Source organism: Aspergillus ruber (assembly GCF_000600275.1).
Source record: "Aspergillus ruber CBS 135680 unplaced genomic scaffold scaffold00016, whole genome shotgun sequence".
Taxonomy (NCBI): domain Eukaryota; kingdom Fungi; phylum Ascomycota; class Eurotiomycetes; order Eurotiales; family Aspergillaceae; genus Aspergillus; species Aspergillus ruber.
Genome location: NW_024467312.1, coordinates 550,489 through 567,637, shown reverse-complemented (window position 1 = coordinate 567,637; position 17,149 = coordinate 550,489). Strand labels below are relative to the sequence as shown.

The 17,149-nt window shown below is 47.6% G+C and overlaps 6 protein-coding genes across 6 annotated transcripts; 3 read left to right on the top strand and 3 right to left on the bottom strand.

The window, feature by feature from the left end:
* Window positions 1–955: 955 nt before the first annotated feature.
* EURHEDRAFT_378413 (CFEM domain-containing protein) lies at window positions 956–2,623 on the top strand (the record flags this gene model as incomplete). The annotated part of the gene is made up of 8 exons (XM_040779071.1): window positions 956–1,000; window positions 1,052–1,187; window positions 1,245–1,429; window positions 1,482–1,518; window positions 1,567–1,637; window positions 1,700–2,082; window positions 2,144–2,211; window positions 2,271–2,623. 8 exons carry the CDS (start codon window positions 956–958, stop codon window positions 2,621–2,623), a joined length of 1,278 nt encoding a protein of 425 aa, XP_040638231.1.
* A 466-nt stretch (window positions 2,624–3,089) lies between these two features.
* Window positions 3,090–4,247, bottom strand: EURHEDRAFT_403490 (uncharacterized protein; the record flags this gene model as incomplete). Its single annotated transcript, XM_040780219.1, has 1 exon — window positions 3,090–4,247. One exon carries the CDS (start codon window positions 4,245–4,247, stop codon window positions 3,090–3,092), a length of 1,158 nt encoding a protein of 385 aa, XP_040638230.1.
* Window positions 4,248–6,620: 2,373 nt separating this feature from the next.
* EURHEDRAFT_413350 (fungal specific transcription factor domain-containing protein) lies at window positions 6,621–9,520 on the bottom strand. Its single transcript, XM_040782150.1, has 6 exons — window positions 9,089–9,520; window positions 8,447–9,004; window positions 8,221–8,384; window positions 7,965–8,141; window positions 7,573–7,908; window positions 6,621–7,510 (listed from the first exon to the last, which is right to left on the bottom strand). The coding sequence occupies exons 1-6, from the start codon at window positions 9,152–9,154 to the stop codon at window positions 6,847–6,849; spliced, it is 1,965 nt and encodes a 654-aa protein (XP_040638229.1). The 5' UTR covers window positions 9,155–9,520; the 3' UTR covers window positions 6,621–6,846.
* Window positions 9,521–9,701: 181 nt separating this feature from the next.
* Window positions 9,702–11,968, top strand: EURHEDRAFT_403488 (fungal specific transcription factor domain-containing protein; the record flags this gene model as incomplete). Its single annotated transcript, XM_040780218.1, has 3 exons — window positions 9,702–9,866; window positions 9,956–10,641; window positions 10,699–11,968. The coding sequence occupies 3 exons, from the start codon at window positions 9,702–9,704 to the stop codon at window positions 11,966–11,968; spliced, it is 2,121 nt and encodes a 706-aa protein (XP_040638228.1).
* A 578-nt stretch (window positions 11,969–12,546) lies between these two features.
* EURHEDRAFT_378410 (type 1 glutamine amidotransferase domain-containing protein) lies at window positions 12,547–13,287 on the top strand (the record flags this gene model as incomplete). The annotated part of the gene is made up of 1 exon (XM_040779070.1): window positions 12,547–13,287. One exon carries the CDS (start codon window positions 12,547–12,549, stop codon window positions 13,285–13,287), a length of 741 nt encoding a protein of 246 aa, XP_040638227.1.
* A 2,451-nt stretch (window positions 13,288–15,738) lies between these two features.
* EURHEDRAFT_413345 (uncharacterized protein) lies at window positions 15,739–16,797 on the bottom strand. Its single transcript, XM_040782149.1, has 2 exons — window positions 16,711–16,797; window positions 15,739–16,622 (listed from the first exon to the last, which is right to left on the bottom strand). Exons 1-2 carry the CDS (start codon window positions 16,758–16,760, stop codon window positions 16,013–16,015), a joined length of 660 nt encoding a protein of 219 aa, XP_040638226.1. The 5' UTR covers window positions 16,761–16,797; the 3' UTR covers window positions 15,739–16,012.
* Window positions 16,798–17,149: the final 352 nt, after the last annotated feature.

Sequence of the window (17,149 nt, the reverse complement as noted above, 5' to 3'; positions counted from 1 at the left end):
TAGGTGATAGCACCATCATATATAAGAAGTCTAGACTGAGGGAGAAAGGATAGAAGAAAAGAATAGATAAAAGAATCGTACGACGGTATTTCATATACACACCGTTGTCACGTGACCGAATGAGCGATTATGCAGGGTTTGAGCCATAAAATCTCGCACACGTTATTCCGACTATCTTCAGAGTTACCATGGTTCGCTGGGTTGGCCTAGAATTGGTATAGATACTCTGGCTTTATAGGCGGGGACAAGGGGAATGGTTAAAGCCCGTGCGCGTCAACCCCCCTACTCCTCGTGCACGACGACTACGACGACAGGGACCCCGGTCCTCCGAGAACAATAGAAGTGCCTCATAATAATCCCAGGTGCATGAACAAAAGAACGTGCTCTCCCGTCCTCAAAAGCTTGTCATTCATAGTGCCCCCCCGAAGGGGTACTATTTCCGTGTGGAACCGCCCATCAACACCAATAAGATTCAATAATATGACAGCGGACGCCAGTTCCTTGACAGGCTTGTCAAAGTTTGATTGACGCATACTTAACCAGTCTGGGAAAGCGGATATTATCTTATTTCGGGCATGAACTGTACAATGATGATCGTTATTAGCGGTTTTGCCGGACGAGCTTCTCTGCCTTCAGGTTAGCTTTGATAGTGCTCCGATTGCCATCAATACTCGGGAACCACATAAACCCTAATGGGCGGGAAAAGCTGCGACGCAGCAGGTACAATACTATTGATCAGCATTGGAGTAGTTGCCATCCAACCACAAGGTAGACAGGTTTCCCCTAAAATAGAACGTAATAAAAGTCGCGCTCGTCATGGATCGCGAGGTTGGCATTCTGTGTTTTCTTTTTCCTTTCGACATTTTAAGATCGTCGTTTTTGCCGCCGGTGGTTGTTCAGAATGCGCCTGTACCGGCAGTATGTGGTTGTTCTCTCTTTAGCATGCCTGGTTCTCATGCCCATGGTCGCATCTGCATCGGAGACTGTTCCTCAATGCGCTGTATGTTCTGGGCCTCTTTTCCCATGCCGCGCAGCATCTGACAGCGAATAGCTCAATTGCGAACAACAACTCACTGATACAACCTCCTGCTCGAACACCGACACAACATGTCTCTGCGACGAGGCACAATACCAAAAAGACCTATCCAATTGCGCCATGGCCAATTGTTCCATGAAAGAAGCACTAAGTACCTACCCAATGCCCTATATTGATATACTGAAGAGGCTAATCTTAATGGTTTTAGCTGCAAAATACATCGTCTCCCGGCAATGCGATCTTCCGATGCCTCAGCGATATCCCGAGGCAGACCCTGCAACGATTATTCCGTTCGTTATCGCGACGATTCTGTTTGCTATTCGGATGGTTGCGAAGTCCTTGCGACTTGGTGGTGGTTGGGGACCGGATGATTATACTATCATTGCTGCATATGTGAGGATATATCTCTTGGAGCCGGAGTCGTAGCTTGTGCTGACCTGCTCAGGCATTGGCAATTATTGCATTCGCATTGAACATCTCAAGTAAGTAAACCATGCTGATGAACCAAAACCGAGGTTCTAACGAGTTAGTGGTCCATTACGGCTTCGGAATGAACATTTGGGATATAGTCCCACAGGACAACATTACCATAGCATACAAGGTCCGTCCCCTCTCACCACCCCCCCGTCTCCCACATTCTAACCTGACCCCCAACACGAACAGTACTTCTTCGCCTTCGTTCTCGTCTACAAAGCCTTAATCTCTCTTGCCAAAATATCTGTCTGTCTCTTTCTCCTCCGCATCTTCCAATCAACCGCCTTCCGCTACACAACATATACCATGATAGCCATCAACACTGCGGTCGCGATCACATGGATTCTAACCGACAGCTTCCACTGTATACCTGTGCATCTTGCATGGACAGGATGGGCGATGGAGGAGCAAGGAACGTGTATTAATTTTATTGCGTCAACGTTTGCGAATGGGTTTGTAAATATTGTTGTGGATACAGTTATGGTGATTATGCCGGTTTATGAGGTGTCAAGATTGAACTTGTCAGTGCAGAAGAAGGTTGGGGTTGCTGTTATGTTGGGTATGGGGTTGGTGTATGTTTGCCCTTCATTTGGTCCTGGTGTTTGGACTATGCGTATGCTGACACTGCGAAAGATTGACGGCTATTGGAATCATCCGAGTAGTCATATTCTCCCAAAACACCTCCAACACAAACCCAACCTGTAAGTCCACCTCTCTCCTGACACCTCTTACACAGTCCAGGGCTGATTAAAAGCAACAGTTGAAATGGAACCCCTAAACCACTGGTCCGTGATTGAATGCCAAATGGCCATCATCTGTGCCTGCCTCCCCACAAGCCGCGCGCTCTTCGTCCGTATCCTCCCTAGTGCAGATACAAGCCATGACTCCTCAACCGCTCGCCCCTACCCAACCGCAACAGGTGCTTCGAGCAGAACAGCTGCTCTTTCCGCTTTTGCTGGAGCAGGATCGGGTACGGGGGAAAAGGAAAAGAGTCTGATTTCGAAGAGGGTATCGTATTCGGTTGATGTTGGGGCGAAGGCTAAAGCGTTGAAGAGGGAGTCGGATGGATTTATTCAGTTGAAAGATATTGAGATTGGGGGGGAGAGGGGATAAGGCGATAAGTGAAAATGCTCATTTACCACAATCACGATCATGACCTTGACTACGGTCCGCTTTGTTTGCTACATACTGGTAAACAAATTCCCAAATGGGATGAGGACAAAAAAGCCCATGGATACTGTGTCATTGGGAATCCCAAACGAAAACCAGCCGCGCGGCAGCAGTGATAAGATGTCCACGAGGCAAGGATAGGCCGTGACTAGCCCTTACTGGTGGTAATCATAGGATGAGTCATCGGGTGAGCGTTGGGAGTCTTATCCATCCATCCTAATTATTCACATCTCAAGGTTCCGGGAGGTCTAGCTGCGTGAAGATTCCATGCTTTTGTTGATGAGATAGAAATATTGAGTATAGCTCTTTGGATGTCATGACTTACATTGTTCCATTCTATCTTATTACATACATTTTTGACTTAAGACCATTGAGCAACGACTCGCTATTAAATCAAACAAAGCAATAATCAAGGCAAATCTGTCGAAAGAAGCTCCAACCTCTTCGCCAAAACCCTCAAAACATTACCCGTCATTGTCCCCGAATACTTCACATTAGCATTAACCCACAAATGACTGTTCACCTGAAGAGGCTTTATCTCCCATCCCCAACCTATAGCTGGATCCTCAGAATTTGCAGGAAAGTGGATAAACCGTTTCACATGTTCAGCGGAATTGCCGGATAATGCTTTGATGTGAATTGTTTTTAGGGCAGGGAAGTCAGCGAGGGACCGGAATAGCGCTTGTAGATCGTCGCCGGTACTGTTGGATTCGATGTCGAGTGATGATAGGAACAGGGCACAGAGAGTATTTCGGCATCTGTGTAAGAGGATGGAGAGGTCCTGGATTCTTAGGCGCACTCTTTTTAAATGCAGTTCCTCCAAGTACGGCCATGGGATATTCCCTGCAGCCAATTGACCCGTCAACCACGCTGTCTCATACTCCCTGTTTAAGTTGATATATAGAATACGTAGGTTAGGCGCGCAAATAATCACATCAAACATCCATTGCATCACCTTTGGAAATGCCACTGTATGGTTCAGCCTAAGTTCTCTTAGGTGTGCCCATCCTGCACGAAATCGAGTATTATTGACGTGTACCGGAGCAAGTTCGGATATATCTGGGCAGCCGTTGCGGTACTTGACCGTAAACGACGTAACAGGATGGCTGGATATGGTAATAACTGCCATAATGAGTGAGATGGCCTCCGTGTGATAAAGAGTGCTTGAAAAAATCGGACAATTGCAATCTGACACAGCGTCGACCTCAAATGACGTACAGTTATTGAATCTGATAAGTATGACAAGTAGCCATATAAGAGCTAGTTCTCTTTTCTGGAGATGTTGCCCGGCGAGCCCTTCTCCGAGGGCTCTATTATCTTCGTCGAACCCCTTTACAGTTAGGTGGCGCACATAGCGCGATTGGAGGGTATCAGAAATGTTCTCCAGTTTCGCCAAGCTGGTGACTGAGAGATCTGTTCTGCGGGTATGTAGGACATTTTTCAATAATACATGGGCTGTCAAGATAGCAATGGCTGGGGATGTCAGCCGTAGATTGTGCAAGTCTGGTACTTCCAAGAAGGAAGCCACCATTCCGACCAATTCTGAGGGGAGGTTGGAGAAGGACATTGTGAATACGTGAAAATGATCGATAATTGAGCATAGAAAACAATATAAATCTCTCACGTCCAAGAGCGCTACTTATAAGGGCTACATCCTATATAAGGTCCTATATAAGGTCAACATAGGTTACACGGTATGGTTTGTTTGCTTGCTTGTCTGCAGCTCAACATGCTGAATTAGACTAAGCAATCGGATAGGTGCAGGTTTTGCATATTGGCGGGACGATCTAACAGGGTAAGTTTCCATCGTCAACGGCTGGACTCTCCTTGATTTCTGCAGTATGTTTGATACTGGTGCTTTTGGTTGGTGCTTAGGTGTGTAGAGCGATGATTAACTGGTGTGAGCTGAACTTAGGCTGTGCATATTTGGCATGTTAGTTTACGATGATTCTTTGCAAGGGTGACTGGAGCACTTTCTCAGCGGGAAAAGATGATGATGCTATTGTTGGAAGTGGTCTGCATCTTGGCCTTGCGTTGTTGGATTATCAGGGACATTTCCATCAGCACAAAATCCCAGAACATGAAACAGGCAAGCAGACGTCGATGATCATATCTAGAAAGTCTTAGGGCGTCTCAACTAAAGCTGGCTTTAACTACAATGCTTTCTCGCTAATGAGAAATTCCTATTCTTCACTAGGACCGTGCTGGGGTTCTTTCTGATGGTATCGGATTTACTCCTCTTGGGTATGATGCATCGTTCAACCAAGTTCAAGTCATACCACAGCCCTCCATACTACAAAGTAGGTGCAATCAATTTGTATCCCATGATTCAACAGCAGCAGCAGCATGGGTGGTACTGGGATCGGTGCTAATATCGCTCGATGAAGGTGAAAGTGAGTTGCGGTCAAAAGTTTTGGTGCCCTGCGGTTAGATACCAAATTGTTGTTTAGCTAAAAGTCCATGGACCAAAATCAAGAGCCTCACTCGAGAAGTGGGTTTCTGAAATCAGTGGACCAGAATAATCCACGAGACCTGTAGTTTCAATGTTCTTGCAAAAATCATGGGATTACGTTACCCTACTTTATATGGACCTACTCATGTGACTATTAAAGACTATTGCAACATTTCTAGTAATCCTATAATCTTGCCGATGTGTATAGCTCATACAAAGCACCAGTGAAAATTGGCGTGACCCAGTTCGATATCCAATAACACGTGGGCTATCAGGACTTGGTATTTTGTGTAGACCGGAGAAGCGAATTTATTCTCGGATTTTCATATGTTGTACAAGGAGAGTAGTTGATCTATTCATGGCCGTTACAGTACAAGCAGCAAGCAAGCTGGGAGTCAATGTCTACACTACTCAAGCAAACATTGACAGTTTATCTCTCAAGTACAAGAACGAGAACAACACATCTATCTCAATCGGTAAGCATAGTATATAAAGCATCGTGCTCCATGCATTCTGATCCACAATCCTTCTGCTCCTGTATGAAGGCTAACTTGATGCGCATGAATAGAACATGTGTTCCGGAAACTACTCGCCTTCTGAAGGGCCTACAAGGCCCAGCTCGGGCCAGAATGTACTCACAGATTTCAACAACAAAATCCTTGGCCATACGCTTGGTGGTAGTTCAATCGAGTTTCTGATTGACAGCTCTGATCGATGGCAGGCCGGGAGTCCTGGTATCTTGCCGAGTTGGCCGTTGACACAAGAGCCCGTTTTCTATGAAAAAATTCTTAATATGATTATGCAAGAAGCAATCATATTACCTTACGCTGCCTGAACGCTTTGTCACTGGGATATACCACACAAGGGAATATCCGTATTGCAGGCGATGCCATTATCCTTGCTAAATGCGATCTAATGATCCGCAACTCGAAGTAGCTTAAGTTTCTCGACAGCCTCCTAGTCTCCTTGGCAAACATTCAATCTCCTTGTCGCGTCAAGGTGATCGACCATCATGTTAACGGCCCTCATACATACGCACCGAATTCCTTACCACAAGTCCAACCTATATGGACAAAGATCGCCAATAATGTCAGAGAATCTTGGCCGCCACCAAATCCCGTTCAAGACGATATTTATCGCGAATTATAGATATTGGGAGGAGATTGCGGTTCCAACATTGATTATCAAGATGCATGCCCTGTCAGAGACTTAAGTTGGAGGCGAAGTGTTGCCGCCGCAACGACCGAAATTAGCGATACCAACTACATTTGGATTTCATGGATATGGAAGGTCTATGGGGAGTTTTTGGTAGCTCTGCCAATAGAAACGGAGGTAGTTTCCTACAGACAGACCCCACTCTCGGATGGCCTTTTGGGACAGGGTATAACACGACGGGCATGGGCATCGCGCGGGAGAGTGTCAATTCATTGGCAGGGACTCTTGGAGGTTACCTCACATATGATGATGCTGCCGACTTTGGCTGGTGTGCCTTGGATATCATAACTTCGTGTTCATTCAAATAATGTGTACTAAATATATAGGCTTCCGGCTTTTCTTATATTTTTCGCAGTGGTCCAAAAGACAATATATAAAGAGAAAAAGAAAGAAGAAAATAATACTCTTATCCTTTCAATCTCAGCGTTCTGAGCTTAGACACTTAGCTGAAACCACTATGACGAGCTTTCCAGCTCGTCATGCCTGGGGCTGTGTATAATCATTCTGGGGATGGTGAAAAGCGGAAGGAACTGGATTGCTGCCGAAATTGCAAATTGCCTTCCTTCCCTAGGCTCATGGTCTCATACATGCTGAGCATTTCTTCAATACCTGAAGCTGTATAGTGTGATGATCCCTCCTCGCCACCATCATGATCAGCTAGTTTCCGCAATCCTTCAGCGTAGTCATTCCATCGATCCGGTGTAACTGCCACGCTACTTGGACCATAAGGCGGCCTTTCCATTTCCCCCGTCTCCATATCGAGATCTTGCTCTTCCTGGCACCGGATCCTCACTGATTGACAGAAGATGCGGAAGATATCCTTTCCAAGCTGGGAGCAACTAGCGACTGTGGAAAATGAATTTGTCAAGGAAAGGAATTCATAATCCAGGACGTCGAAAGACTTCTGTTCGAGCATTGTGAACAGTGCCAATGTTATCGTATACATTATGTACTGGTGAGCCCGAACTAGACCGTATTGGTCTCGGTGTAGCCGAACAAGAGCAGATATCTCTCGAGCAGATGCGAGCGCTGTATCTAGCGTACCGTCATAAATGGTTGAGCCGAACTGTTGCTGGGCCTCCTGTTGCTGTGGTGCATAGAACGGTGGGTTTCCACCAAAGCAATCAAAGAACAGGTTTATGAGCAGGGCGTGGTACCGGAGTCTGGAATACATATTCAGCCACCAGGTCTGTTCAGAGAAGCTTCAATTGGTGGCGGTGCAAACCTTAAAAGAATGATATGCGCCGCGGGCCGTTCAGCTGGTGAAAAGCATTTGGGCAGTTCCTGATCCCATTGACGAAGCTTTTCATACAGCACTCTTTTGTGCTCATATATGTCAAACCCAGGATCCTGGTCGGGAAGGAAAATACGCGAGATGTCCCTTGCAATAGTGGAGAGCCTGCAGGCCTCGTCGAAATATTGACTCATCCAAGACCGTCTGGCCTCTTTATTGATCGGATACGCAACCCAAAGGTCCATTTCATCTGTCTCGTCGCGGTCGATTTGCTCGACACTCACTTCCAAGACGCGGCAGGGCCGGAGAAAGTTCGCGTGAACCACCCTATCCTCACCAAAGATTAGCAAATCACCGCAGAAGGTGTTGCGTGGGACACGTACGTGTCGATTTGAAACAAGCCCCATGCAGTTCTCTTGATTGAAGATATCATGTCAGAAGACATGTTTGACTGGTTGATATTTAGTCGTGGGCTGTTGATTAATCCCAGTGCTTCCGCCATCTCAACTGCTCGATGAAGCATGAAGTAGCCGTGGTCACTATTGCCTGACATGGAGTACCTGGAAGTTAGGAACAGGTCAGTTATACATGCATGGACAACTAGGGGTCACCGATCGTGAAGCTTAAGTAAGACATCACCTCTCATACAATAGCAGCGTTGCTTGCAACGAAGCCAAGCGCATACCGCTGCCCGTTTCGAACTGATGGGTTTGCAAATACTGTTCAGCTTCGGCCAGGAATTCGGTACCCATAACTTTTATATCCCCTGGCAGTGAATAAGCCTCGGAGTACTGTGCATAGTGCTATCAACCCAGCAATCGCATTAGTAATTATTAAAAAGAAGCACAAGATTCACGGGGCATACACAAGCATTGGCAAGTAGAGCGTTGACAAGAAAGGGACTGCAAAAGTCAGAATTAACATTGCCGATGAGGATATGTCTACTGAGGACATCGCGGTCAACAAATGCATAGAAAGGGTAGTCCCAAGTAAAATACAAAGAGACCAAATGAGACACTAGAGCGTCATCATCAGTCACTGTTGTCCAGGGTTTCGCAGAAGCTTTGTATGGAACGATGCCGCCCAAGTAGTGGACGTCCACGATATTTGGTCGGAAGGATGGTACTCTACTGTAAGCCTCCATCCTATGCCGGACATTCCGGAGGTTGCGATGTGTATCCTCATCCGTACAGTGTACAAGCATGCTACTCAAGGCCTGATCCATATAAGATTGGATCTGCTCAAAAGTGGTATTGCCCCGAATCATCTTCAGCAATGTCTCTGCGTGTACCTCGTCCAACGACCGCATCATCTCGAATAAGTCATTGAGGAGGTTGCGATGATAGTCTGGCCTGCTCCCGCCCTCTTCTGGTGGGGCAGCAAGAAGCCGCTTACAGCTATGGCAAGCAGCTATAGACGAGCACTATTCCATTTAATCCGTATTAGCCAGTGCTGCCCCAGGGAATAGGAAGGGTTGTATCCGAGATAAATAGATAAATAGACATGCCTTCAGCCCATACTGCTTGAGAGCGGAGCAGTCATATGAGTCACCCCTTTTAATGAACGCAGACATCCGTAACTGTACAATCAAAGATATGTGTATCAGACAGAATCAAATAAAATGAAATAATAGATATATACTCATGCGAATCAATTGTTTAGCTTGTCTGAATTATATCGGTCACATGAGGCGGGCTTCGGGTTTAAAAGGATGATGTAAAATTAACCTCATTTGTCCCAGAAATATTGCTCAGTCATCATCCAACAGCAACGTCGGATGTGTTGATGCTGGACGCGACGAGAGGCCAACTGATATTCTCTGTTAGTATCTTTCAATCAATAGGCCACGAAAAAGCGCATCGGGACGCCTGCCGTGTCCCTGAACGCGTTGCGACGGCGCGGTGACATGCAACACAAACGTCTCGTCTCCGGGGCCAAAGTGGCCATACCCCGACAAAGACCCAGGTCTACACCAGTTCATCGTCGCGTGCGGGTGGCATGCGAATCTTGTAGGCAAAGAAAGACCAAGTGCAGCGGGGATACACCGGTTTGCCGGCAATGCGATGAGTTGAGTTTACCTTGTCGCTATCCGCTATCAGCGCGAGAACGAGCGCGAGGGTATGTCCTCCGCGTCCCGATTCTTAGTTTCGCAATTGACCTCCCAGGACCACAGACAATTGAATAATCTAGCCGGAAGGGTTACAGAGTATGAGGATTTATTGAGAGATATCAGTCCTTATGTCGATAAAGGAATCGCAGATCGTATTATAGCTACACTGGACAAGGTTAGCAAATGAACACCGTCGTTCATAAACTCTGAATCAGCCTTCTTCTCATAATTCTACGTTGTCAGTCAGCACTAATGCGAAAATAGTATGCTGCCGGCAGTGAAACGGCCCAAGGTGAGGAGTCACAGGCAGATGAAATAAGTTCTTCCTCATCTGTTGGGTCCCTGGACAAAATCGACCGTGTTGAAGAAGACTTAAACCGAGCTCCACAGACTCGTGCGACAGGGTATATGGGGAAGAATTCCGAAGTCACTTGGATGCAAAGCCTACAAAAGAAGACGGAACATCGCTCTCAAAAGCTGGCTGGCCCATCCGAGGCTAAAGCTGACGATCAATTTTCAATTCATTGTATGAGTTATCACTTAGATAACATGGATATCTCTGTTCCTGGGCCAGTGCAAGTTTATACGATGCCGCCGCAATCCGTGGCAGACAGACTTTTTGAAGACTTCTTGGATACCGTCTATCCATTTTTCCCCATCATCAACCGCCCTCTTTTCCGCTCACAGTATCAGACTTTCTCCGGAGGCGCGGCAAGGCCCGGTGACAAGTGGCTGGCAATCTTGAATCTTATCTTTGCCATTGCTGCCAAACATGCCCATCTAACACAAGCCCCCTGGCGAGGCGAAAGCCACGATCATTTAATGTACCTGACCCGCGCTCGTACTCTCAGCATGAACGGGGACGTCCTTTTTAGTCACCCTGATCTTCAACAAGTTCAGGTTGAAGGCTTGACCGCGTTTTATCTACTCGCTTGCGATCAACTTAATAGGTGGGTTCCGGATCAGGCATGACCGTAATGTCGTGAAAGGTCACTAACAACTAACAGGGCCTGGAGAGTCGCAGCGCTGGCAGTACGGTCATCCATAACCCTTGGACTGAACTTGAAGAACACCAGTGACGCCACGGTTGCCGCCTCCAAGGAAGCGCGCTATAAGGTCTGGTGGTGTGTCTACACACTAGAGCACATGCTTGGGATCATGACCGGTCGGGTTACTTGCATTTTAGGTGGGGTTTGCAAGACGCCTTTCCCTCTTCCTTTCGACGAGGAGCAACTGTCAGAGCCAGGTGTTGCTGAGATCCTCGGCAACCACGATCTGCATTTGGAATTAATCGAATCAAAGTTATCTTGCTATCAGATACGGCATGTGCTATTCGATCCTCAAGGCGTTAAGAAACCGAATTACACACAAAAAAAAGATGAAGCTTCATGGCTAAAGAGCCAGCCTCACAGTAGCGCACTTGGTTTCCTCTATTACGCTGACCTGGCGGTCATAACTCAGGAGATAGTCAATCAGGTTTATTCTCTAGATTGCTGCACAATGCCGTGGGACCATATTGAGAGCCGGATTAGGTATCTGAGAACTCGAGTTGAACTTTGGCAGTCGAAGCTCCCACATGCATATGATTTTACCAATCTGAGAGACCAGGGTCAGGAGATGCTCCGTACAAAGCTTCTCTTGGGATTTCATTATTACAGCTCATGGATTACACTAGGCCGTCCGTGTCTCTGTCGTCATGATTCCCAACCGACCCTCTCAGATCAGAGGTATATGTTCAGTCACGAGATGGCACTGGTTGCACTGGAGTCTTCTCGCCTTATGCTTGACCTAATTCCCAATTCTCCTGATCCTATTTGGCTCTACCAGACTTGTCCGTGGTGGTGCATTCTGCATTATCTCATGCAATCAGGAACCATCCTTCTGATAGAACTATCTTTCGGTTGTATTCACCAGCCTGAGGAGGAGACGAATATTCTAAAATACAGCAGAAAAGCCGTTCTCTGGCTCTTGGCCATGTCCGACTACAGCCTCGCATCCCGCCGTGCCTGGGAACTCTGTGACAGTAGCTTGCGGCGGATTGCTCAGGACATGGACTACGACGTAGGCCTTTCACTCGACTTGAACCAACGGCAACGTCAGGAGGAATTGTCGCTCCGTCAGAAGTCGCCACCCAGGTCGAAAGCCCACACTACTGAAAGCTCACTATCGGGCTTGGCCACTTCTGATCATGGTTTCCCATTTGATCCGATAAGCGGCGAATTAATCCGGTCTTTTTTCCCATTCATCGAAGAGGAAGACCCGTGGGACGACATTTGAGGGCATTTTTTTATATACATGGGAAACATCGACCATTTTGGGAACCCCCCTAAAGCTTCTACACAACGGATGAACCTCGACTTCATTTTATGCTGCTAAACCCGCTGCCTGGTGAATACAAGTGATAGAAGACATCACACGTGGAAGGCTTTACTCCAGTCGATGATCATCGAATGCTCACACTTTGTTGCCTTGCACCCACAATTTCAACACACCACTCTAGGAAAGTATTGCAGTTCAGATTCTTGGAACGCTGCATTTGTCAGACCCATATTTGACTTCATGGTGGGTAATCACCATTACACCTTGGTTGGGCGGCCAGGGGCCAATTTTCTAGTAGCTTATCAAGTCAACAGCAGCAATAGCTCAGAGTTGTTATATATCATTACGCAGTCTATATGAAAAGGAATGTACAGGGAATACCCAACACGTGACACTCAATTCTGCTTGAAGCGCATATGTCATGACGATGTCACCATGTCACCATGCCGTATACCCCGAACGAACCATATAACCATCAAAAACCTCAACAAACACCAACACACTCACCAATAGCTAAACAAACAACAACCACCAAAATGCCCAAGAAAATCCTCATAATCCTCTCTGACGCCAAATCCTACCCCCTCAAAACTTCCACTGACACAACCCCCCAACAAACCGGCTTCTTCTTAATGGAGCTAGCAAAACCCCTCGCAAAGCTCCTCGAATCCTCCCACGAAATCACCTTCTCCAGCCCCAAGGGTCTGAAGCCAGAACCAGACCCAAACAGCGAATCCCTCCTCGCATTCGCGGGGAACTTCTACGAGCGACAGCGAGAAAACGAACTCATTGACAGAATGAGGAGGGAGAATGGGTTTAGTACTCCCCGGCCGTTTGAGAGTATCAGTGATGTGGAGTTGGATTCGTTTGATGGGGTTTTTATACCAGGCGGACATGCGCCGTTGACTGACCTCGGTAATGATAAGGAACTCGGGAGGGTGTTATGGCATTTCCATGATAAGGGGAAGCCGACTGCTGTTATATGTCATGGGCCGTATGCGTTTTTGAGTACGAGGGAGGTCCGTGATAGAGGGTTTGCATATAACGGGTATCGCATTACGTGTTGGAGTGATGCGGAAGAGAAGCTTATGGAGACTGTTATGGGTGGGGAGATACCGAAGGTTGAGAGTACGCTGAGAGAGGCGGGAGCTGAGATGGTAGAGGGGGCTGGTACGAAGGTTGGGGGGATTATGGTTGATAGGGAGGTGGTTAGTGGTGCGAATCCGATGGCGGCGGGGGCGCTGGGGGAGAGGTTTTTGGAGATGTTGGGTAGGTAGATTTGGATTGGGTTAAGATGTGCTCACTGTCTAGAGTAAATTTCCTCGTTTGTTCCACAGAGTATACTATACTTGCTGGTGGTTATAATGGTGTTCTTGGGACTCTGTATAGTAGGGCTCGATATATATTTCTCCGCCATCCAACTCCCGCCTTACTCGTACATATTCCCCTGTCAGAACATAATATGATAAATCGTCAAAAACACCCTCGCATTCTGCATTATGCACAGATATCATGTCGCACATGGAGTACATTCGACATGTAACATCGATCTACAAACCAGCGGTGTACACTCCCCAGCCCGCAAACATGAGCATTCACCACAACAACAAACCCCAACCCCAACGAATTGACAGATCCACCCTCGAATTTTCCAGAATCCATCTAAAGGATTCGAGAAGAAAACTGGATGTGACTGATCGATTTCGAACACTGTACCTGGTACGCATGCGTCATGCATGTCGCCTATGTAGCTAAACGTCTAGTATGGAGCCAAGCGTGAGTGAGGGATTCTGACTCGATACACCTGGTAGACTATCTGAATCCTTCGGATATTTCCAGGCAGCGAGGTTAGCGAGCTTAGTTATTGTGCCGTGGAGTCTCAGCTAGCCACGACGACGATGTACCCGTATAGTACACACTCAGCCAGCCACTTCAGCGTGACTTGCCGATGGACACCGATTCCATGTGAATATTACGCCGTATCCACGTATATGGTGCACATAGTAGCTGACTATCGTCGCCCGGTGCTATGGTACGGTCGGCACTTTCGTGTCAATCATTAATCAATCGTCATTGACGACCCCGAAAGAAGCCCGATGGTCATGGTCGAGCGATGACTTTCCGCATGGTAGTGATTGTCCAGCACTGCCTGTCCTCTGTAGACCCGACACAATGGGCTCGCATTGATCTGATTAAGGATTATCGCGATGACTATTGCCTCCAGGCTGCTGGTCTGGCATGTGGACCTGGGAAATTAAACGGGATCGCCAGTACGGTGTTCTCCGGACGGAGCACACTCGGTAGAATACCGCAGTCTATACTATGTATGGAACAGACATGGAAAGCGAGATCGAGCGAAGGGCGATGGCACCTGTCAAAATCTTCCGTCGAATGAGGAACACAGATCGACCATGTGGGAATGGATTGCGGATCTGGCAGAAACCGGTCATGAGCGTGATATTCGTATACGCCGAATACGTGTGGACGGTGTGGGCCGGAGGGGTTGGTGTACTCCATATTACTATGGAGTACAAGTAGATTAAATCGCTATCCTCCGAATCATGGCTGACCTGACTGGCACCTGTCATCTTCAGCGGGAAAAAAAATAAAATAAAATAAATCATCTCAGGGGGTGGAGCCAAAATGTGCAGCAGAACCAGAGCGTCGGTACAGCCAATAAAACCCCATACGGAGTACTCTGTGAAAAAGAAAAACACAGACCACGCGAGATTTAATATACAACAATGACAAGTGGACAATTGTTAATATCTGCCAGCGTATTCTGTACGGCGTGCTTCGGGGTTTGCGTGGATGCGTTAATCTGCCTGCCATAATCATCTGTCAGACTGTCGCACTAACAGCAAGTCAAAGTGGAGATGACAGCGACCTGACCGTCCACTCAAAAATCACCGAGATAATAGCGATTGTCGCGTCCAAGCTTGAAGATTTGACATTCAGTGCCACTGCCACAGTGTGGGAAAGATATCCGCACGCAAGCCATGATGTGGCTGGTGCTGCCCCTGGGGGGGGGGCGGTAGTCCGTACCTCGAATCCTCAAGATACTAGTAGAGAGATGTGATGCTCAGGATCAGTCCGTATTAGGGCAAGTGCGGGATGACACTGGGCCCGAATGATCAATCTAAGTCTGAAAATTGTCGGACATCTTCAATTCCTGCATCGAATAACATCGCCATCGAGCGACCGAGTAACCCCGGTAGGCTTCACCAGGACTGGCTGTCCAATAGGCTCTATCCATGACGTTCCCTGTACACCAGGGCACAACGAGGGAACTCTCATCCACGAGTCTCGACTCGAGTAACCCAAACCAAACCCCTCCCTCCCCCAGGATCGATAGTGAAGCAAATTAAGCATACACCCACTCCTTAATGCTTGTGCGGTTGTAAACCCCGGCAATTTGTCATGCAGCCCGATAACTAGAGCCGTAGTAACTGAACAAGGTAACAAGGTAAATGAATGTGGACGCCTTTTTCTGACTATTGTCGATCCCTTTCGGAGACTCCGAAACTGTGGCGGTGCGCACGCTGCGAAGTGCGAACTATCGATCTCCTTTTTTAGTTCGGCTGCATCTCATTGTTCGTTGCTCTTTTCTTTTCTTTTTTTTTTTTTTGGCTGGTATGCTCAACCATGTGTGATGACGCTATGTGTGCAACTGAGGGGATGCTGGCATGAGGCTGTGGCTGTCAACGCTTGTCAGTCCAGGCCCCGTTGACCCGAACCCGCTGTAACCGGCGAACAGTTGAATGTATCACGTGGCGTGATTATGTTACAGGATGAACCAGGATATTTCCAAAACAAAGGAGATCCGATATATTGCTCTGCTGTGGATAGATACACCAAAATTGGAACCAGAAAAGGGAAATGTGATACGTAGACTGCTCCGTTGCAGAAATCCCAAAAATTGAACAAAAGAAAGATTCGAAACGAGTGATATATTATCGTCAAAATCGTGGCCCATCACATCGTCATGAGACGCTTTCCCCTTTACCATGGACTTCGCGGTCCAACCATCCAATCCTCCATTGCTAGCCATTCGCTCCATCGCGCATCAGCTAAGCACAGCTCCTCCTCCGTGGGGTTGCGAAGAGGCCGTATAGTTGGGGTTTGCTCATCGGGGAGAATATCGTAGGCTTCCTTGGTCGAGGCCCAGCCGCTGCTTTTGGCCGTGAACAAGTAGTTCATGCGTTCCTGCTTCCAGGTGTAGTCGACGCCGGCCTCCCAGCCATTGCCAAAAAATGCCTGCAGAACTGATGGTGTGTCGTTGCCGGTAACAATGAGTCGTCGGATGTACGGCGTCAAAGCCACAGATGCAGCAGATATCTCTGACTGAGTGAATTGAAAGACAGGGTCAGACGACCGCTGGCAAGGAAGACGAATATTGATAAAGGTCGCCAATGATTGCACAGGAAGCGTATGCTGCGCGTGATCCAAAAAGTGCCGCAAGCAGATCAAATAGTGCGGGTACCATTCGGTAGGATCGACGCGGGCCGGTTCTGCAGCAGGTGCCTCTTCCATTCGGACCGGCAGCTCCTGCACCGGGCTCATTAAGCCATACGGGAACTCAGTAGACGAGCCATTGGGAATATTATCAGGTCTACCAGAAGGTTGTTCAGCCTCTGAATCAGGGCCACGGAATATCAGAAACGGAGTCACGGGAGTATGGAGACAGAAGAGGAACCTACTCATGGGAGTTGGAGTTTGAGCGAAGTGTGCGAGAGGAGAGACCAAGCATGGAGAGCTTTGCAAGCAACGTTCTCCGGAGTCCTGAGCGTTTAGTGCCATGGTTGACTCGAGGCATGTACAAAGAATATCCAAAGGATAACGAAGGAGTAATAGAGAAGTAGACTTGATGAAATCAAAGTGGGATGCTCAAGGAAAGGGGGGAAACAGACTCTCCTTATACTTATAGTCTAGTACGTTTATCCTGGAAAAGAAAAGAGCCATGGTCCGGCGCGACATGTTCTCCCAAAAGGAAACAAAGTCGGTGTCAAGGCACACACAGTAAGCGAGAACGAAGCAGATCATGAGGAGAAGCGGATCATGGATTACATGGTCCAAGCACTGACTCCCCGGTCAATCTGTTGTTGAGAAAAGGATTTGTGTGCAAGAGCGAGGGTGGAG